This window comes from Pipistrellus kuhlii, unplaced genomic scaffold (assembly GCF_014108245.1).
Source record: "Pipistrellus kuhlii isolate mPipKuh1 unplaced genomic scaffold, mPipKuh1.p scaffold_m20_p_26, whole genome shotgun sequence".
Classification (NCBI taxonomy): domain Eukaryota; kingdom Metazoa; phylum Chordata; class Mammalia; order Chiroptera; family Vespertilionidae; genus Pipistrellus; species Pipistrellus kuhlii.
In genome coordinates this window covers 7,637,148-7,660,060 of record NW_023425525.1, presented here as the reverse complement: position 1 = coordinate 7,660,060, position 22,913 = coordinate 7,637,148, and the positions used below count along the sequence as shown (strand labels likewise).

Genomic DNA, 22,913 nt, shown 5'->3' with positions numbered 1-22,913 from the left:
ACCTCACAGAACTGATTGACTTACAAGAGGTAAAGGAGAGGCCATGGCATCATTCCTACAATAGAGTGCTTGAGACAGAAACATATTCACTCACTCAACAAGTCGTTACTGAGCGTCTACTGCCTGCCAGATGCTATTCTATGCCCTGGAATCAGCAATTTAATTTTAGTGATACAATTATTTAAAGAAAGAAAAAAAGGCAAGGAAATAATAAGCAGAAAAATTAAAGTAGTGGTTACCTTTGGAAGAGGGGAATGAGAGAAGACAGGGGTGGGAAGGGAGAAGAGGACCCAGGAAGATGCAAGGATAGATAATGATTCTAGGTTGAGTGGTGGCTTTTATATTATGAGTTATGTTGCTGTGCTTTGTTGCTTGCATGTATTGTACCTATTCATTTACATATATTGAATATCACCTCAAATACAATTTTAAAGAGAGCCACTCCTCTGGATTAGTAAATGGTGGAGTCCCTTTGGATGAGAGATCTGTCTGGGCTAACTTAAAATGCTTATGGGGATGTGGGATGCACAGTGGGTTCTTACACTGAGAAATTTTAAACTGGTGGGATTCCACTGCCAGGTTCTGAAAGGCTGTTGAACAAGAGCAAAGTAGTATACTCATGGGAGATTTTTCCAGTTATTTTAAAGGATCACAAACTCTGAGCGATCACTCATTGCCCTGGAAAGGAACCCAAGGAGCAACTAAATTGGAAGGGGAACTTCATGAGGCCAGGGACTTTTATGTTTTATTCATAAATCTTCAAGTGTTTTTCACAGACATTATTCCAGTTGATTCTCTCAACGAGTATTATGAGGCATTTTTTGGATGAGGAAATGGACATTCAGAGGCGTACAAGTGAGCTCAGCCAGTGGGGTGATGGTGTTTGGGCCAGATCTCCAACTCCCCAGCACTTGACACACAACACTCATTTACAAAATGAATCCACACTCATTTATAAAACCCCAAAAGGAGCATTGAAAGTGGATTTCGGAGAGTTAAACATAAAGCAATAAAAAGCAACACCAGTCCACGCTAGGGGCAGAAAATGAAGGAACTTTCCACCATAAGAAGGAGCACCAGCTTGAACTATACACAGACTCAGAAACACGCTGCCATGAATTCCTTGATGATGGATCTGCCCTCGGCGATTTATAAAAAATAGGATGTCTGCAGGGCGCTTCTTCCCTGAAAGGCTGCTGAGCATTTTTACAAAATACCCTTCAGTGCTATTCCTGAGGTTAGAATATAGACCCCAATAAGCATTGTGGCAGTTATGTTCTTATGACAAATTGCATTGTCCAATTCAAAATGCTGCCTCCCGTTTGTACCTGCCTAAGATTTGCTGTGGTTATGCTGCTAATCTGAATCTTGATGCTATTTCAGGAGAGTTTACAGAGGCCCTATCAACAGCTTTCTCCTCCGAGGAAGATTCATATTGGGGGTGGGGGGTGGGGGAGGGCAAGCGGCTGCTTGAAACAAGCACAGGGCTCTCATGTGGGCAAAGTTCAACCTCAGGCGTATGAATGTCACACAGGAGAATCACATGCCCTGGTCACTGAGAGCACCTTCAACCCTGGACATTGATCTCCTGCTCTGGAGATAACAGAGGGGACACCTGGCTTCAACTAATCAAGTCCCAACCAGAAACTAACAACTCACAGGGCGCTTCCTGAAGGAGACATGATAATGTCCTCTTTGCATATGAAAGTCAGCAAAATAGTATTATTCACCCAATAAACATGGCTTAACGGTCTCCGTGTCCACGGGGACAAGCCCTGTAAAACAGAATGGCTAATTTTTCCTACAATAAAGTGAATTTGAATGAGCAACTTAAATCAATATTAGGCAGTCAAATTATGTGTATTAATATCTACACATCATTAGCATAACCCCTAGTGGATTCTTTCATTACTAAAAGCAATGCTGGGCCTGACTTTTCATTCCCCTTGATGTTAATTCATATGTTACATATTTGCTTGGAAATAACTGTTGTTTGAAACTGAATCCACTTCTGCTTTCTGGGTATACATACACACACAAACACGTCCAAACAGACACACATACCCGCCTACAGACATATACATATACATATTCACAGCAAGAAGCCTCAGTGCAAAGACTATCAGAATTTTCTGCACAGGCAGAGAGAAAAATGTGTTCTTTCTTCTCTCAGCTTCTCTTTCCAGCTTTGCAGCATTAAGGCATTGCAGGCTTTTCTTGGAAGGAGGGGTGCACGCACACACATATATATATAACCAGTAAATATGCAGAGTCTGGAATTATAGTGAAGCAAAATAAAAAACAAAGCACAAAACTTGCATAAACAAGAATCTGTTGAACGCCCCAGCCTGCCCGTCTCGATGGCATTCCATTTCAACAGCACTGTCCGGACGCAGGTAGATGAGGGACAGCTCTCAATGTCTGGACTAAAAGGAAACAGGGACCTGAGATCAAGGCCAAGCGGGGCCTGGGGAGAGGGTGGTTACGTTCTGGCTGGGAACGTGGACAGGGTTGCAGCTATGGGAGCCACTGGTCGGTGGATCTGCCGGGTCTGTGTGGTGGGATCTGTGATGAAGGGTAGAACATTCTCTGGAATGTTGTCCAGACCAGTGCTTTCTAATACAAATATGAGTCACATATGTAATTTTAAATATCTACGTTAAACATTTTAAAAGATGTGAAGTTAATTTTTAGTATTCTTTACCTAATATCTAAAAAAAAAAAAAATGTTATCATCTCACATATAATCAGTATAATATTCGGAACTGTCTTTTGGTTTTGTCCTAAGTTTTCCACCCTGGGACGTATTTTGCCTTGCAGCCACCTCCATTCAGGCTTGCCAGGCTTCGAGGTCTCCATAGCCCACGTGGCTACCTCACTGGACAGCACAGGTCAGGGCCGAGAAGCAGATCCTCAAGGTCAATGCTGCAGCCCCAATTCCAGGAGAGGCTGCACCAGACCCCACTCCTTGCTTCCTGTTTACTTGCTGTCCCAACATTGATCTCTCAGGTTTATTCCTTAGAAGCAAAATTACTTAAGAAAAAGCACTTTAGAATGTTAGTGCGGCATTTTCTGAAACCATAAGGCTGGCTTCTGCTTCCTCGAAGGAGATAGTGGTCAGCCAGGACTGAGGGTCCAGAGGGCATCATGAAATCCAGGGACCAGGCCCCTGATGAGACAAGAATTGCATAAGGTTATCGCCCCAGTGATTGATTCACATGCCCTAAGTTTATGGTTCGAGTTATGGCAATAATAATCACATTTCTGAGTCCACTGAGTTCTGCATCCGGCCTCTTTCTTAACATCTGCTTGACACTTTAGAGAAACCTTCCACGTTCCAATGGTTGTTGCACTCGAAATGGTAACAGAAGTTCAGGGAGGCGGCAGCTTCCTTTTCTTAGGAACCGTCATGTTCTTGCATCGTATTTGCATGCATTTCCCCCCAATTAAAGTTGCTGAAAATTCCAAAAGCTAACTTTATTTTCTAAAAGCCAGTGTGCATCTGCTTTTCCCCATATGTGGGCCTTTTTCAGGAGCAGAATGCTTCTAGGCCAATGGTTAGCTGGTGGCCAAGTTGGTAGAAAAATCTCCTTTAAATAATATGACTTGGAAATGCCACTAGCAACCTTCGACCACACATTCACAGTTTCCCCATTTTCTTTATGGTGTTTTGGAAGAGATATAATTGTAAGACCCGAACTTCTTCTGGATATGGATGTCTTTTCTCCTTAGGGGTGAAATTACAACTCACTGGGGGATTATGTCAAAAAGAAATGGGGTTGCTTATCAGGGAAACCACAGACCTTTTTTTAAATATAAGTTTGAATCAACCTTTAGGACTAGAAGAGTTTATAATAAAATCCTCCAGCTGTCATTGCGTGGTTCCCCTCAAGGTTATAAAAAAAAAAATCACTTAAAAAAAGAAAAGCTGTTTTGTAAAATATAACCTAAGCAGCACCAAGAGCCAATGCAGGAATGGGAGAACATTCTATCACATTTCCATCCTTCGCTTATTAATTTTACATTAGTCAAGTCCTCGTCTTAGAACTGCTGACACTCACACCAGTGCTGCCCAATAGTGTCAGCTGCAAATTATGGCAATATTCTATTCCTGCTGTCTAGTACAGCAGCCACTAGCCACGTGTGCAACTGAGACTTGAAACATGTCTAGTGCGATTGAGGAAATGAATTGTTCTAAATGTAAATAGCTACATGTGGCTCGTGGCTACCATGCGGAACCGCACGGCTAAATATAGTCAGGGCAGACACAAGGTCACTGGAGTCTCAGTGCCTCTATTCACACAGCAGCCTTGAGGTCGAAGGCCCGTTTAAAATACAAAGCACTTCTGACTTGTATCTTGAAAATATTCAATAATTAAACAGCTTCAGGAAAGCCAGACAGGAAAAACGTCTGCAGGAAAGTCTCTAAAGATGCTCTGTGGGGTGAGCGGGGAGAGAAATGGAGAATTCATGTTCTGAGGGCCTGGGTGCTGGCTAACAGCCCCGCGCAGGCTCCACCAGCGCTCTGAGTGGCACGGGGCAGTTCATGGAGCTCCCGGGCCCGGGTTCTCTGGCTCAGACCATGTTGGGATCCTGCTAAACCACCTCCAAGGTCCCTCCTCCCTCCCAAGCTGCAATGCAGTCAATCTGGCTCAGGAGAAAAATCCTTCTCAGGTGTGTGGTCTCTCTGAACTTGGTCCATCATTTGTTCCTTGACTTTCTCACTACGGAAATAAGCTAAGAAACATTTATGCTGCCGCCGGAGGACTCAGAGTCTGGGAGTGTCTGGTGATGATAACAAGACTTGATTTGCTCACCCCACCTAGAGCGCTACTCACACGCCAGTGAAGATAATAAACTGAGTGCAAAGTATCATCGCTCCTTTTTCCCCTCGTTTCTTCCCGCTTTCATTTAGAAAATGTTCAAATCTTGGGAAAAGTTGCAAGAAGAGGGCAATAAACGCTTCACCTGACAAGACTATCTTAAGTCCAGATACCGCAAGCCCAACCCACGCCCCCCTTCCTCCTCCCCAGGTGTCCTCTCTGCAGAGGATTGACTTGATATCACTTCCCAGATCCCAGCCCTGGTGAGAATGAGCTTCATCAGTCAGGCCGAGGGAGGGCCTGAGCAACTACTGAGCGCAGCACCATAAAGCACGACGAGAGTGCTGTGTTGTCCCTGTTAACCATGAGCGTGTGTCTCAGCCTTCAACCACGATGTCACAGACTTCTTACACAGCGATCAAAACAAAGCCCTGTGAGGACAAAGAATGGGCCTTGGTATTAGGAAGATCTTGTTCTAATCCTAGCACCTCAAATCCCTGCCCTGGGGCCTCTCTGGACTATTTATTTCTTCATTTGCAAATGGGCGTAAGGTCTACCTCAGAGACACAGTGTGAGAATCACATACCGTGATGGGCACAGGAAGCCATTGAGCAGTCATTCAGAGCTGTTAGTTGCTTTTACAGTTTAAATGCGTTTTCCCCAACAGTGCTCCAGGAATGACAACCCTGGGGTATGAATCCGTCAGCTACTGTTATTTCTGGTTTATAGCCAAGCCAACTGAGGCTCAGAGACATTAAGGGAAGGAGGGAGGAAAGGGAGAGAAGTGGCATCTACTAAGGTGACATGGCGGCCAGGCCTACGGGAGGCCATGCTTCTATCACCTCTGTGAACGCTCACATCTACTTCAGGAAACGGGTCATCACACCACCGTTTGCAGGGAGATATTTAAGGCTCAGAGAGGCTAATGTCACCCAAACCACATAGCTAGCTAGATGCAAGGCTTGGCTAAGTACCTGTTTTAAGTGCCTATGCTAAGGGTTTAGGAGCCTTGGTTAAGGGCTCAAGGGCCCTGGTTAACGGTTGGAGGGTGCTGGTTAACGGTTTAAGGGCTCTGAGGGTTAAAGGGCCTTAGTTAAGGGTTTAAATGTTCTGGCTACAAGCTTGTGTCCAGATCTTCTGTCTCCAAGTTTAGGGCTCTTCCTCTGACCTCTAATGAAGACACATTTCAGAACGTGGGGTCTCTCACAGCTGGAGGAAGCAGACTGTTGCTCCGCATCTAGTTGGTTCTGCCAGGCCGCTACTGGCATCCAGCCTCTCTTCTTGGAAAAGCTCTCTCTCCAGCAGGCCCACCATGCACGGGGGCACTGGCAGCCTGCACAGTGCGTAGGTGGTATCTCCACTCCAGGAATCTAATCAATGCAACCCCTGGCTGGAGGCGATTACCACATTTTAAATAAGGCTATTAAGTGAACACCTTTATTACCGAATGTCTATGGCAACTTAGGCGCTGAATGATTTAAAAGAACACCATAGCCCTGGCCACTGTGGCTCAGTTGGTTGGGCTCCGTCCCATATACCGAAAGGTCACTGGTCAGGGCACATGCCCAGGTTGCAGGTTCAGACTACGGTAGGGGTATATACAGGAGGCAGCTGTTGGATGTTTCTCTTACATCAATGTTTCTCTCTCTCTCACCCTCCCTCTCTAGTAAATCAATAAAAAAAAACACACATTTTTTAAAAAGGGTAGAACACTATATACTGCTGAGGTTATACTGTGAATGGGCTGAGGCTGGGTGACTTTGATCGGCCACATTGTTGAAGAAAGACAATGCTGTAATGAGACCATATCGTAAAGGCTATCATCAAAGAGTGGCCTCCACAAAGGTGTGGATTCCCTGGTAATAATAAATGAGGGGAAAGCAGGATCTTCGCATGAGCAGCCGGTGGATGGCTCTCCCTGGGTACACAGCTGAACAAGTCTGTCACGCCACATGCTTCATCCCCAGACCCCAGCAGACAGCCGCGTGGGTCCCACCGCTGAGCGGCCTGCCTGTGGGGTCAGCACACACAACTAACTGGGTTTTCCTCTAGTCACGGAACGAAATAAACCTCTGCCTTTGTTACTAACTTTGAGGTGTGTGAGTGCATTTTATCACACCAACCAGCCACCCAGAGATGCAGGCATCCACCTTACCCCTCTGACCGGAATCCACTAGAAAAAAACGGAATGCCAGCTTCCTCTCCCACTGCGCATGGAAGAAGCAGCGGGGAGGTGTGGAGAGGTTTTGGAAACTGTGAACAGTAAAGTAGACCAAGTGCAGGATTTATGAAAACCTGAAAACTTAGACATCTGACCAACATAATAACAAGAGAGATAAACAAAAGGGAGCGAGGACGGGATTGAGGAAGGAAAAAAGGAGAAAAGAATTAAAAATGGAAAGGAAGGAAGGAGAAAGAATTAAAAAAGGAAGGAGGCAATTCATTTTGAAAAATAAGTGACATATTTCGGGAGCCATGAAATGTGAATATATTCCTAAGAGATAAGTGACTGGTGGGTGATAGGTGCTATCAATCCTGTGTCCATCACTAGGTCATCGCTTCTCTTTCTCTGTATCTAACGATCTTGGCAGGAATCTCTTCTGGCAGAAAACCCTTTTCCAGAACACACCAGGGTGAGCCCGCTCACGCACAGGTTTTCCAAACCCACCGTCCACTTACGTTCACCACCCTGCAAAGGCAGGCCCCCAGCAGGACTGACGCTGGGGCCAAACCCAGGTGGCAGCTCAGAGGACACATCGTCCAGTTCCACCCTCCACAGAATGGCCTCGGAAAACGCCTGCTGTGTGCGTCCCCTAGAAGTTGTCCAAAGCAGTTCATAGGGCTGGTGGGAGTGAAGGCGATGTGGCAGTTTTGCAAAAGGACACAAGCTGGTGGGCCCTTGTCACACACTACAAACCTGCTGCCGTACCTAAGGAATTCCTCTCCTCCCATCCTACATCCCTGGGTCCGTCGGGGTTACCTCAAATGGACAGTGAAAATCTAATAAGTTAAAATGAGGTGTGAGAAGGTCACCAGAAAGACAGCAAGGAACAACAATCCAAATCCTAGCGAACAATGTCTCTCAGGGGGGTCATTCTAGCTCTGAGTTTTTAAAAAATATGTGAGGGTTTTTTGGAATCACAATTTTTTTTCTTTTTTTTGTGTGATTTAAAGTAATAAAGATAATCAAATCTCCTGGCCACTCTAGGTGACTGTATATTTAAATTACCAACAGTGATCACCAAAACAAAGGTAAAGAACTTGCTTTTCTACATAGCTGAATCTTTCTGAAGAACCCAAAAGAAGACTTCTCTGTTTTGACAAAGATACCCCGTTTTGCAGCGTTAGTTATAGGGAGTTTCTGGTTACACACATGTAAGTCTTGGCAGCAGTCTTGTAGTTTTACCTTCTGCATCTGGGACTATGAAAGATTTGTATATGTCACTGGTTTCAGCCCTCCAATAATGAGTGATGAAAATTCCTATTTATCACCTCTACTGTCAATACCCATGTGACAGCAGAAAATAGCTTTACAGTGGGCCTCTTTATCCACGGATGTGGAGGACTGACTGTATGCACTGAGATAGACCATTTTACATGAGGGACTTGAGCATCCTTGGATTTTGGTACCCACTGGGGTCCTGGAACCCATCTCCATGGATACCAAGGGACAACTGGATTTACCTAGCCCACATTACTGTTGCATAGAATCTGGAGAAATAACTCCCCCAGTCCATTCAAGAATCTTCTTTTCCTAATTAAGGTTTGATAACTCTACCTAGTACTGATTTTTACTCTTTTTCATTCACATTTGAAAAGTCGATTTCATTTCTATAATACAGTGTCTTTGAGTTCTCAAAATCTTAACAACTTCTTATCCAGGGGCCTCTTTAATATTGAATATTTTACTTAGTTTAGTTACTTAAAAACATCTCATAGAGTCTTTACTTATTAGTTTACTTGAGTTTTCTTTTCTTTACTGTGTGCAATTATCCATTTTGCAATCACATTACTATATGCAAAATGTTATTTCAATTATAAAAGCAACTATAACCCATGATGATTAAGAAAACTATTTTGCAAGTCAGTCATTGTTTACTTCACAGTATAATCAAAGGCTTAAGGATAGAGACTTTTTTTTTCCGATTTAAAAAAATAATAAAGGTAATCAAACCTTCTCGCCAATCTAGATGATTGTGAAATTTAATTACCAGCAGTTATCTTTGAAACAAAGGCAAAGCAATTTCTTTTACACATAATTTGAATGTTCCAGGAGGAAATTTCTGAAGAGTTCTAAAAAAAATGTATTTTCAAAATTAATTTTAACTTGATTATTGTATTTGTTATGTGTCGCTTTTTTCCCCCTCTCATTCCTCCAAGGATCAAAATTTATTCACACCAAGCACTTAGATGCTACATTCTCTGCTAAATGCTCCACACACACTATCTCAGTTAATCCCCATAATATTTCTATTAAGGAGGTCCATTTCAGATAGATGAAATGACACATGTAGGTGATGGGGTTCAACAGCAAGTGCGAACATTCTCAGTAAAGTCAGATAACTTTTGTGCTCAATACTGAGCAAAGGATTAGATCTTTACTCTGTGCAAACACACCCAGGCCTGTATCTTCCACAGCTATTTCCCTAAGAGAGGTTTAACCCATGTTATTCAAGTTCACCTCTCCACATGCTGGATGCTACAGAATCAACTGTCAATTGCCCAAACATGTCCTAGGGCTATGTCATTGACCACACCGGTGCCTGAACAGAAAGAAGGCCTCCTACATCCGCAGTCTGGCAGCTCCAGGTGTGATGCTGCTTTGCGGCTTAGGAGTATAACTGTGCAGAGAAGAGGAACCACCAAGAAAAAAAGATCAATAGCCCTAAGAAAGGAAGTTGAAAATCAGGTCATGAACTTCAACGCCAGGCCTTTACCTGAGCTCTTTTCTCTTCCTGAAATACCTTTCATTTTCTCTGATTTCTGGAAAAATCCTACTCATGCTTCAAGGCCCAACTCATAGGTTATCTCCACTGACTCCCCTACACTGAGGTCACCCTCACTTCCCTGTGGTCTCCCCCACATAATTCACTAATACAGATTGGTATGTGCTTGTTCACCGCTAATGCTGGAAGGTGAGGGAAAGGGTCTTCACTCATCTCTCTATTCCAAACACTTGGGACAATGCCTGAAACTTTAAAGACCCTCAATAAATGCTTGTTTAATGGAGCTCAGACCTCAAGATCAAGTTTCACATGCAATGCAAGAGGCGGATTTTTCTGTGTGTTGGACTTATTTCTGCACCCAAAGTCTAAGCTAGTGACTGCTTTTTCCCCTCATTACTCCAATGAGCAAAGCTTATTCACACCAAGCACTTAGGTGCCACACCCTGTGCTAAATGCTCCACACACATAATCTCATTTAATCCGGGCAATTCCTCTGAAGTAGGTCCTATTACTAGCATCTGCCCTTGCTTACGGGTAGGTAAATTGATATTTAAAGTTCAATAACACCTAAAGTTACCCAGCTGGTCAGTGGTGGTGCCAGAACTCAAGGACAATAATCCTAGAACTTCAGAGCTAGAAGCAATCCCAAAATTATCTTCCTCACTTAATGTCCTTGGCGCTGAGGCCTCTGATTTACTGCCTGGCACATAGTAGGTCCTCCAAAAAACAAAACAAACAAACAAACAAACAAAAAAAATGGTGACTGGCTGATTCTGACCTTTGCCTGGGAGAACCCAGCTGCCATCACCAACAGGCTCTATTCTTTCCTGCCCAACACCTCTCACAGGTGTGAATTGCTTGTGTCCTCTGAATTATTCATGATCCACACCTTGAGAAGTGTGCTTTAAAAAGGAACTACAGTTCTCATTATGTTCCAAGACAAAATGCCTGACTAATTGGTGAATTAGATGATATAAGCTTCTGGTCCCTGCCGACTCACACCAAATAGTATATCCAGGCCCAGTTTTTGAATTTCAGCTTTCACGTGATTCCCTAGCTTCTATTAGGATTTAAAAGAGTGGTGGCTGAGCAGCAGAGAGAACCAGCACAAGCATCTCTAGCCAGCCTGCAAAGCAATGACCCTCCCCTAAAGCTGACATGGTGTCTCGGGTCCACATGTTCTTCTGAAGGCTGAGCTTCTCCAAGAAAAGTTCTTGAGCTACATCAACACCTGAGAATTCAGATGCCGAGTCACCCATAATTCATAGCCTCAGTCAATCAATCATGGGAAACTGCTGCCTCCGGGCCCTCCCTCCACGCTTCCTTCCCCTGGCCAATTCTCCCTCCTGAGTTGATTTTCCAAGTGGGAATTTTTATGAGAGGGCTAACCATCTGCTAATCGTGAGCCAACATCACTGTATTTTAAATGCAATGTTAGTCAACCAAGATGAATTGAAAAGCAGCAGCCGTGGTTTGGGGGGGTACTAAAAATAAGCTGCAGCATTTGCTGAGTTCTCAGAATTCAAACCACAAGCGGTCAACTTGTTGCTGCTCTTAATCAGACACCACTGCTCTGTCCCATTGGCTACTACAAGGAGGAACTTGAACTGGTAACTATACCACAGGCCGAACAACCCTGTGCTTTTGGCTAGCTGGCAGTGATCAGAGAAAGGAAGTGCTGTTTCTCTGGAACTAAACTTGCCAAGAAAGATAACAGCTGGCTTTCAGGCGATCACCTGTGGCACGTCACAATTGCACCTTCGTCAGATTCACCTGGCTTTTATGATTTAATTAGTCACACATCTACAGATACGGTTCCGCCATGCCTGGCTTGCTGTCTAATGCCTCCAAGGAGGTGTATCTTCTTTGGAATTTAATTTTGGGTCACAGTGAAACACCACCACACAACAGGAATTACTATCATATTAATGCACTGAGCATTCCCATTGGGCCTTCGAGACCTTCTTGACCCCTGCGTACTGTGCACTACACTGAATGTCTTATCAGACAGCCCTCGAAGGTTTGTCATTAAAGTTTCCAGGGCTCAGAGAGGCAGAAGAATTCTACCTAATGCATCATTGCAATTGATTCCTGTCATAATCAGCAACGGGGTAGGGGGTGGGGGTTTCTTCTATTGATTCCTGCTCCTTTGGATTCATTCGCAATTTTCCCCTCTTCAATTAAACCCGCTGATCAACCACAGAAAAGCTGAAAGAAGCCCTCCCTTTGCTCAGCTGCACTTGGAGGGGGAAAAAATGTATGTCTGGAAAGTAAAATTACAGAGCGTATTCCAAGAGGCCACACAGGGAAAATCTCTCTCTCTCTCTCTCTCTCTCTCTCTCTCTCTCTCTCTCTCTCTCTCTCTCTCTCCCTCTCTCTCTCTCTCTCTCTCTCTCTCTCTCTCTCTCTCTCTCTCTCTCTCTCTCTCTCTCACACACACACACACACACACACACACACACACAGGCAAATTGTCAGTGGCTGGGCTCTGCCTCAGGTTTGCTAACTCACTTCCATCAGGACCAAAGGACCCAATCCCTTCATTGCTTCCATCTCAAACCCAAGCCCCAAGCGCCTGTCTCCACGGAGCTAATTTCCGAAACAAACAAAGAAAATCGAGTCTGCCAGGAGGAGCGAGGGTTTGCTCCCCTGTGCCTTGAATTCGGGGCATCCAGCTTGGTCAGGGGGCCCCGAGTCGCCCCTAACCTTCCCTCCCCGCCCCGCCAGCCCCGGCTCCAGCGGCGCCCGAAAGTGAGAGCCTGCCCCGCTCCTCCCGCCTCTCCCCGCCGCTCTCCGACCCCCGATCGCCCGCGTCCGCAAACTCGGGGCGCCCCGGCTCCCCATCTCCGCGCTGTCAGATGTCAGCGGGCGCCGAGGGTGCCGGCCACCCCGACAAGTGTCACCCCGGACGCTCGCTCCCAGTCCGAGGGCGCGGGCAGGGCGGACGCGGCAGGCGCTGCCCACCCCGGGGCGCGGGGCGCGGGGCGCGGGGCAGGGGGCGAGGGACCCGGCTCGCAGCCGCGCCCGGCGGGCGGGCACTCACCGGAGGACACGGAGGAGCCGGACAGGCTGGAGTTGCTGGACGCGGCCATCTCCGCGCGCCCCGCTGGTCGCGGCGGCTCAGCCCCGGTGAGGACGCAGCCTGCGCTGCCCTCGCCCGGCCGCTCGCGGCTGCCGCGGCCCCCAGCCCATGGCCAAGTCCCGGCGGCGCCGCGAGCACCAGCCCTGGACTCTGCCTGCACTTCCTGCTCCGCCAGATGACGCGCTGCCGCCGCCGCTATTTATTTGTGGTTTCCGTCCCGCTCGGCGCCGGAGCGCGCTGCTCCCCGGGCGCCCCGGGGGTAGGTAGGTGGGCACGGAGGGAGGCCCGGGGGCGGACCGATCCGACCGATCGTGCCTCCAGCCCGGTGATCGCTCCCCCGCGCAGGCAGGGACGGGCGCCCGGGTGTCCCTGAGCCGCCCCGCCAGCTCCCCGCACCCTCCCCGGCGCCCCCGCCTCCCCAGCCGCACGCTCCGAGCTGCCCGGGCAGGGGCGGCGGGAGACAGACAGACAGAGCGACCTCCCCTCCTCCCTCCGCCCCAGCCCCGCTCGCGCGCGCACACAAAGGAAGGAGAGGGGACGCGGGAGCCGGGAGCTGGTTCGGCTGCGCGGGCTGCACCGCACCTGCCTCGGGGGCTGGCGGGGGAGGCTGCGGGCTGCGGGGCCGGAGGGCGCGGGACCGAGGAGCGGGACCCCTGGGCGCCGGGAAGCCGCGGGGGGCGCGGGGCGCGTTTGGCTGCGGGCGCAGAGCCGCTCTGGGGGTTTGAATGGGATCAGGAGCGGGGACGGGGTGTTGGGGCTCCCTGAGCCCCGCCAGACTGAGGAGCGGCTTGCAGGCCGGGGTGGAAAAGGTGAAGGGGTGGAGGTGCGGGAAGGCGGGGTCACTGAGGACACGTAGTTTGGCGGAAGGGGGCCTGGGAAGCCAGGGGCCTGGGGAGCGCTCCTTCCACTCCCCTCCAAACTGTCCTTTGTTGCTCTGGAGCGGATGGTCCCAGCCCTGCAAGAAGGTAAGTTTTGGGAAACACCCTCACAACACCCAGCAAGCCCATCCAGCTGCCCTGGTGCCTCAGCCTGGGACGGTGCCCGCCCGAGGGGCCCGCTGGGCTTCTGAGGTTAGCCTTCAAGGAAGCAGACACGTTCCAAATATAGCAGCACCAGGCCCGCACAAAAGCCGGCGTCTCAGAGAAGGAGGCTCTCTGCTTCCTCTGGCAGAGGATCCCACAAAAGGCAGAAGCCTTGGCCACAGGTCCCGCTGTGCCTTTTCAGGATGAGGCTCTGCTCAGGTGAGAGAGAGAGGGAGAGAGGGAGAGAGGGAGAGAGGGAGAGAGGGAGAGAGGGAGAGAGGGAGAGAGGGAGAGAGGGAGAGAGGGAGAGGGAGAGGGAGAGGGAGAGGGAGAGGGAGAGAGAGAGAGAGAGAGCTGGAGCACCAGGTGTGTCCCTTCCCCCTGTATTTAAACCTACATTCATTTCGCTGGGAGGAAATACCATGCAGATTTAAAAAAAAAAAAAAAAAAGTCTATTTCACGCTCCCAGCAGGGTAATCAGTTCTTTCAATCCGGAAGCAACAGAAAACTGTAAAATCTGAACAGAAATTGTTAGATCAAAGGGAAGAGCAAACATTAAAGGGATGAAAGTGCTCTCATTATGTAGCAAAGTGGAAAGCATTTGGGGAAGTTCAATTTTTAAAAATCTGGTTAAAAGGACATAGTTTAAAAATAATTAGGAGGGGCACAGCACAGCAGCCAGTCCGGGGGCGGGGCACCAACCACGCGCCTCACTGGCCTCACACACAGCAGCGAGGAATAAATGTTGAATTATGCACCCTTGTCACATTTCCTAGTTGATTTAAACTGATTTTTAAGGCTTATGTGTGTGTGTGTGTTTAATGCAGCTGGATGAATAGTTGAGGGCTCATGAGCTCTCTCCAGTCACTGTGGTCAGAGCTTCCCTGACCCTCATCTAATGGAGCTTGAAACCTCCGGCCTGGTATAAAGAGACCCACGCACTCCCACCCACCCTCCCACCGGAATGCTGCTTCTTTCTGTGCCAGGCAGCCTTCATGCAGCCTACCCTGGAGCTAGCCCTTGAAGGGACATATGGTCCATCACAACCTTGACCTCTAGCAGAATGGAGCTTCCTGTTCCCCAGAGTTCTGGTCAAAGGCAGCATCTACTTGTTTGACAGGAAACTCACGTGTCCCTCCAGGTCCTTAGATGGGCAGCTATCTAACGTGGCTGCCACTTAGTTGTCACCATCTGGGTTCTGAAGACGATAACATCTGGTTTCAAACTCTGGTCTCGCCACTTATTAGCTATATGAACTTGGGCAGTACTTACACTCCCTGAGCCTTAGTTTCTGCACCTGCAACCAAGGCCCTCTGACACAGGGCGCTGTGAAGACTCAATGAGTTGATAATGGCAAAGTAATTGACATCAAGTTCAGGCTCAGGAGTGACAATAAATGGTTCACTTAAAAGACTGAATCTACGGCTGAAACTGATTTGGCTCAGTGGATAGAGCGTTGGCCTGGGGACTGAAAGGTCCCAGGTTCAATTCCAGTCAAGGTCATGCACCTTGGTTGCGGGCACATCCCCAGTGGGGGTTGTGCAAGAGGCAGCTGATCGATGATTCTCTCATCGATGTTTCTAACTCTATCCCTCTCTCTTCCTCTCTGTAAAAAAAATCAATAAAATGTATTTAATAAAATAAAAAAAAAGACTGAATCTACGATTTGAATGACTTATGCTTTCTCCGTTGCACCTGGAGATACCTAATCAGCAATGACTTCTTCTACGAGGGAAAATGTCCAATTTCTGGCTCAACGTTAATACCTTTCTTGGCTCAAACTGAGCAACAGGTTTCATGACTCATCTCAGAAGTCTCACAAAGATATCAAATTCTGTTTCTGCAGTTTGGAGGACAATAGCTACCTTCATAGGGCTATACACTAAGTGGCCAGATTATTATGATCTCTGAACTCATAATAATCTGGCCACTCAGTGTATATCCTATATAATAAAAGGCCAATATGCAAATTGTCCCCTTGACCAGGAATTCGACCAGCAGGCAGGCTGGCCAACCATCCAAGTCCCCTCTCCCTGGCTGGACTGGCCAGACCCCACCTAAGCATGAATTCATGCACCGGGCCTCCAATATATATACTGAGTGGCCAGATTATTATGCATTCAAAGATCATAATAGTCTGGCCACTCAGTGTATAGCTGTGGGAGAACGTGCAGTGTGGTCCTGTGAAGTAGATTATTGTTATTACCCCAAATTGACAGCTGAAGAGACAGGACAGAGAGGCACTTGCTGTGAGAGCACCCCTAAGGCACCCTGTGTCATACAGATGTTACAGATGTATATAGAATAAGACAGACTAACATTTTCCCACTGGCTCCCAAAACCAGGAGCACGATGTAAAGATAACAAACAGACCAGCTAAATAGAAATGGGATGACTGGGGAGGCTTAGCTTATGGGTAGAGGTGGAGGGGAACTCCAAGCCCATTATTTTGAAGAACCAGGGAAAAGCTCCAGATTCCAGAACTAAACTCTGAAAGCTGGTTAATCATGTGGAATGTTAAAGCCATCACCAGTGGAGAAAGCTCAGCAGGTGTGATCGCTCACTGGCATTTTTCTTTGGTTCGGAGGCCTCAAGCACTTGCTGCTCTTGCAAACATTTAATATCAGTGAATGAGCAGGAGGTGCTGGCACGTGATGCTAAGCCCCTCAGAAGGCTCAGAACATGTTTGTGGGCCTCCCAAACCATTTCTCCCAATGTATATATAAGCTTGTGCATTTTATTCATTCATGTATGTCCTTAATTCTAGGCAGTGGCTATTTTTATTTATTTATTTATTTATTTATTTATTTATTTATTTATTTTGCCAATGGAAAGAGACGTATTGGTACTATAAAGATCTTAGGCCCTTTTGAAGAAAGATTTTTAAAGATACGAATACCTCCTTTCTTCAAATATTAAAAGAGCTATGGGATGAAAGAAGTTCTGTTGGTAATTTGGTCTATTTTGGATTAAAAGCTACAATTGGTTTCAGCTCTCATCTAACTTAGCATTTAAAGTCTTCCCACCTTCCCTTCCCAAACCTATTTCCTGTTCTCCCCTTCATAAATGAAACCCCTTCTCGCTGTGCCTGGCCAGTGAAGGGGGCAGCACCTGCCTTTCCTATGTCCTCCCTGCTGGGCACCCTCCCTATCATGAAAGTTCAAGTGGGAGCCACTTCCTAGAGAATCTTCCTTGATCCCCAAGCCTGACACCGGCTCTCCCATTGAATTTCTCTAATCCTTTCTCCTGACCGCCCCATTGGCACATGCTCTGTCCTGTTTGGCTGGTAAATTTGCAACATATTCTATCTCCGGACTCCATTAAGAGCTTCCAGGGGGCAGGGTCCTTATCTGGCCAGCCTTTGTGTCCCCTACCACGTTTGCACACAATCGGTGCTTTCAGCAGGCATGTGTTGAATACATGAGTAGACCAAGGAACAAATGACTCCATACATGGTTCCCAAGGACACCGGCAATTACATGTCACATCAGTGGCTGTGACCACTCAGCCACAGAGGATGAGTGTAGAGAAGTGGACGTGTGTGTCAGGACTGCTGTTTTACAGCAACAGCTGAATGTTGAAAACCAAAGACTGACATTTTGATGGAGTAAATGTTTGCAACCCCCACCCCACCTCCATCAGCGGCTGTTACAACACCTGCACTTCACTGTTTACAGAGGAGCTCATATGCTGCCATAATTTGTTTGTTTTTGCTTTACTGTTCCTTTGAAGTTTAAAAGCAGACGTGGAAACACCGCAGGGCATGGGGCTGCGGTGGTGGGAGCGGGCTCCCCCATCCCTGGCACTCCGGGGTGTACAAGAAGGTCGGTCCTCCCCCTTGGCGTTATGCACAGAATGAAATATTCCTTCCTTTCAAGATTAATCCAGTGGCTGGCATGCACAGGAGGCTAGTGGGGCTATTTGTCAACTAGCTTTAAATATTTTATGGCAAATGCTCCCCTCTCCCCTGAAAATTGGTCCTTTCGCCATCAATTTCTCAACATCGATATACTCATTGTTGGAGTGAGCAGTATTTCCCTTTGTAGTTACAGCAGTGTTTCTGAAAACAAAGGTGCTTAGTCCTGTTCAAGAGAAAGCGTTGGCTCTTTGGGTTAAGCACACGCGTACCTACGGGCTGAAGCTCAGAAAGACTCCCTTACTCTGGAAGTGGGGAGAAGGCCCAGAGTGGGGTTATCCAGCAGACGGCTCAGACCTGCCTCTGAACAAAAGGAACCCACACCTGGGGTGCAGACAAAGAGAGGCCGCTTCAGCTACCCAAGTCCCAGTTCACATCGCCGGCTGCTGGGGACCCCTAGTGGCCACACATGCCGCCAGCACAGGTGCTCCTGAATGTCCTCAGTGACAGGCAAAGGGGTCCAGAGGTATCGCCCAACTCTCCTATTTGGCCACTTAGCTTGCCAAGATCAGACACCCACACCCACGCACACTTATGCCACGCAGCCAGCTACAATCTCTTTGACTTGAAAGACAGACAGACTCACACAGAGACATAAAGGAGGGTATTTCTTTCTGAAGAAAAAAGAAAATCAGAATTCAGATATAGAGTTCCAGAAACTCATTGAATGTGCTTTCTTCTGCGGATTGCCTTTTCCGGCTTTGTTCCCTGGCATTTTAGATTACAAAAAGCTCTCCCACCGAAACCGGTTTGGCTCAGTGGTAGAGCATCGGTCTGCAGACTGAAAGGTCCCAGGTTCAATTCCGGTCAGGGGCATGTATGTACGTTGGTTGCGGGCGCATCCCCGGTAGGGGGTGTGCAAGAGGCAGCTGGTCGATGTTTCTCTCTCATCGACGTTTCTAGCTCTCTATCTCTCTCCCTTCCTCTCTGTAAAAAAATCAATAAAATATATTAAAAAAAAAAAAAGAAAAAAAAAGAAAAAAAAAAAGCTCTCCCACCCTTCATGCACTCAGAGACATCCAGGATGAGCTAAAGTGAAGTCTGCTCTGGGCAAAGTTGTGCAGTGAGTTTGCTTATTGTGTCTTCTGGGGCACCTCTGGCTTTATGCTCCCGCACGATCAAAATCTGCTTCCACAGAGGGTCTGATGGATGGACTTTCTGCTGTGCAGCCATCTATGCTCTCATTAATTCGTTCTGTGATGCTTGTTGAGCCCCGGGGAGAAGGATACGAGGAAACCACATCCTTGCCCTGTGCATCCTTTAGTCTGACCCTCCCTACCCTTCCTGGGACATATACATTTCAGCTGGGACAAGGCACAGAAATGAGCGCTAATTTAATTATAGGTAGGGATTCTCCATCAAGTATCAATTTTCTTTTCAGCATATATTTTTTTTAAACAAAACCTCCAAAATCAAACCTCAAGGTCTATTTCTAGATAACTAGCAGGTTTAGCTTGTCAGCTTGGGGAACCAAGCGAATACTCTGAATGTTCTGTGCCTTCACTCCCCAGAAAAAGGTCTGAATCATTATTTCCATCTCTTCACCTGTGGCAGCAATGGATGCAGCAACAAAGGAGGAATACCATTTTTATTTTAAAAAATATTTTTAAGGAGGAAGGGTAAATGGCATTGGAGGAAAGCTAACAGACAATATCTGGGCCAATCATCTGATACAGAAAACATATTTTAGCATTTTGCAAATATAGGGGCAAAAGCAGTTGTTTATATGGAAAATAGTACAATAATACTATCTAATAAAAGAGTAATATGCAAATTAACCATCACTTTGCTACATCCACCAGCCATGATAACCAATCAGGAATGAGTATGCAAATTAACACAATCAAGATGGTTTAAATGGGCAGTCGGACATCCTCCAGGGGTCCCAGATTGGAAAGCGTGCAGGCTGGGCTAAGGGACCCCCCCCCCCCACCTGACCCCTGTGCATGAATTTTGTGCACCAGGCCTCTAGTTAATAATAATAGTACAAGAATAAACTCATTGTTTCTCATACTCCCAACTGATTCAAAAAGTACTGTGAATACCTCCTAAAATTCACTAAGCCAAATACCTGTTTTCACCTGAGTGAGTTTCCTCTCCCAAAGGCTGATTTTAATACCAAGGGGAAGACCAAATTTCATGTCTATAGATTACCTGGGAGTCTTGCTAAAATGCAGGTTCAGATTCAGCAGGTAGGTGTGGGGCAGGCCCCGATTCTGTATTTCTGACACCTTCCCAGGTGACAACGCTGTCCCATCACCACACTTTGCAGCAACAAGAACTCTAGGGCCATGGTTCACCACTCTGCCTGCACCCAAAGGCTTTCAGAAACCCCAACGTCCAGGTCACATCCCACAGCCATCAAATCGAAATCTCTGTGGATGGCAACCAAACATCAGTATTTTTTTTAAACTCCCGGGCGACTCCAATGTGCTGCTATGTTTGGAACCACTGATGGGAAACCTGGGCTTTAGAGAAGAGATTACACTGCTGAAGGAGTCAGCTGGGAGTAGTGAGGGCTCACGCTGCCCCACCATTTTGCCAGGACTCTGGTCACGAAGGAGAGAGAATCAAATTCTTGTCAAGACCTTTCAGAAGACGATGTAACCACAGCCATAGCTATGTGAGAAACAAGACTATAACCTAACATTAGGACAACATTTTTCAATCGGCATGGGGGTGATTCTGTTTCAAATTGTACTCCACATTAATGATTTTTAAAATATACTTCTCGGTAAACAAGCATAAACAATATGCACTTACTTTAGGGCCACTCCCCTAAGAGCAGCCAGCTGTCAGTAAGGCAGGTTTTTTCCAGCAAATCCACCCTATCATTTCTCAATCAGAAAGAAGATTAGAAATGGGACTTTTGGCCCAGATGGGGTTGAAGGGTGATGTTTATGCCAGAGATATACTTCACGCCACAGCTACAAAAATTGCTTTGGGGAAAGAAAGCCCTCAGCTGCTTATGTGTAATGAATTCATGAAAATGAAACTCTTCCCTCAAGAAAGAGGTGAATGCACCTGCCTTCCACTTCCAATGGTGGTAGCAGAGAGGCAAAAAGTAGTTTAGCTGACTCTTTGTATCCAAACAATTTACCCCCACTCCCAGGATTGACTCTACAAAATGGCAAGTCAAATGAATCAAAGCATTTACAGCAGTCAATTCGAGTATGATGATTAATTGCATGTGTCGACTGGGACATAGGGTGCCCACATATTTAGCAAAACATTATTCTGGGTGTTTCTATGGGGGTCCTTTTGGATGAGATTAACATTTAAATCAGTAAAGTGAATAAAGCAGATGGCTCTCCCTGATGTGTGTGTGTGTGGGGGGGGGGGAGGTCGGGGGGCATCCATCAGTTGAAGGCCTGACGAGAACAAAAAGACTGGCCCTCCCTTCAGTAAGAGAGAATTCTTCCTGACAGCCTCCAGACTAGGACGTCAGCCCCTTTCCTGCCTTTGGACTGGAAATAAACCATCCCTTTCCTGGGTCTCTAGCTTGCTGACTCACATGCAGGCCTGGGACTTATCACCTCCATGGCCTCCATGGGCAAAAGAACAGGCATGAGCTAGTGTGTGTGTGTGTGTGTGTGTGTGTGTGTGTGTGTGTGTCTTATTGGTTCTCTTTCTTTCACTGGAAAACTGACTAATTCATAAGGGTAATTTTTCACCTTTTGTACACCAGGTTTTCTAATTTTTCTATAATGAGCATGTGCACAGTAATCATTGATATTAAAACCTTGTTATGACGTGAACGGGAAGGATCATGTCCTCTTACACCAAGTGCCTGTACCTCAGAGCAGTGCTGCTCCTCAAACTTTAGAACCTAAACATACTGCGTGGGGAGCCATTAAAATGGGTCCCCCCTCATGGACTCTGATTCAAGAGTTCTGGTGGTGGCGGTGGTGTCTGCATCTCTCAGGCTCCCCGTGATGCCCCCCCACGGACCCTGTGGTCATAGACCTTGATGACTCTAATAATGACCACAGCCCCTTTCGAGGGGACTTCTGTGTTTATTCCACCAATTTGCCCTTTGCTCCCTTCTGTCATGTTTTGCTATCATCTTTCTTCTTGTGGCCTTTGAGCAATGGGAGGGTTCTGGAGGGCAGTGATGGCGTTTGAGTTTTTTGTTTGTTTGTTTTTCACCTCCTTTCCCTAACCCCCAATGCTTCCCTATAATAAAATGAAAAACATGTTTGCAGAACCCAACTGAGTTGGGTTGACTTTTCTGAATTGACTTTTTCTGTTTTGATCCAAAAGTGAGCGGGAACAGAATGAACACAGTAGGGTGCTGTCTGATATTCTCTCCGCTCTGTCGAAGGCATTTAATTTTCTATAAATCTAGCTCCAATCCTTTTCGGGATGGCATGTCAAGATCCCTAATGTGACGTTCAGGCTTTATGGAACGTGAATGCTCTTGAGGAACAGTGTGTTTACTCAGTTTGTATTTATAGACATGGGAATGTGCAGAACCATCGTGTAGAAAAAAATCTTTGAATGCTGAATTGACTTTTTCTGTTTTGATCCAAAAGTGTAATATTGGATAAGAATATCCTAGCATTACACACGGGCAACATTGACTGAATGTGACAAGTAATTGAATATAATGATCTGCCAACACTTGGGGAGAAGTCTGAACAATAATACAACTTTATGCATTCTCATTTGATCTGCATCCTCATACCCCATTTTTTTTTTTAAACATTCTATGTGTCATATCACAATGCCTGGCTTTTGTTTCTTTTAAAATATTTTCATTGATTTCAGAGAGAGGAAGGGAGAGGGAGATTGAAACATCAATGATAAGAGAGAATCATTGATTGGCTGCCTCCTGCATGCCCCATACTGGGGATCAAGCCACAACCCAGGCCCCTGACCAGAATCGAACCTGGGACTCTTCAGTCTGCAGGCTGATGCTCTATTTGTGACCCTTCAGTCCGCAGGCTGATGCTCTATCTGGAACCCTTCAGTCCGCAGGCTGATGCTTTTGTTTCTTAACGCTGCTTGTGATCTTTTGTACTATTGTCAGAACACTATCATGTTAAAACAATTCTTATAGGGCATTCCGAATAGAAATCTCTCCCCTCATCCCCCCCTTCCCGCCCCAAGCTTCCTCTGCCT

The 22,913-nt window shown here is 46.7% G+C and overlaps 1 protein-coding gene and 1 long non-coding RNA gene across 2 annotated transcripts in view; one reads left to right on the top strand and one right to left on the bottom strand.

Annotated features, from left to right (window-relative positions):
- The window catches only part of CHN2 (chimerin 2), a 209,822-nt gene extending 196,529 nt beyond the window's left edge, over positions 1-13,293 (bottom strand). Inside the window, exon 1 of the mRNA XM_036453889.2 lies at positions 12,813-13,293. Coding sequence (XP_036309782.1) covers positions 12,813-12,861 — 49 coding nt within the window. The 5' untranslated portion in view covers positions 12,862-13,293. The remainder of the gene's footprint in view (positions 1-12,812) is intronic.
- Positions 13,294-13,466: 173 nt separating this feature from the next.
- LOC118727880 lies at positions 13,467-14,992 on the top strand. Its single transcript, XR_004990711.2, has 2 exons — positions 13,467-13,816; positions 14,860-14,992. It is a non-coding gene; the product is annotated as an uncharacterized LOC118727880 (long non-coding RNA).
- Positions 14,993-22,913: the final 7,921 nt, after the last annotated feature.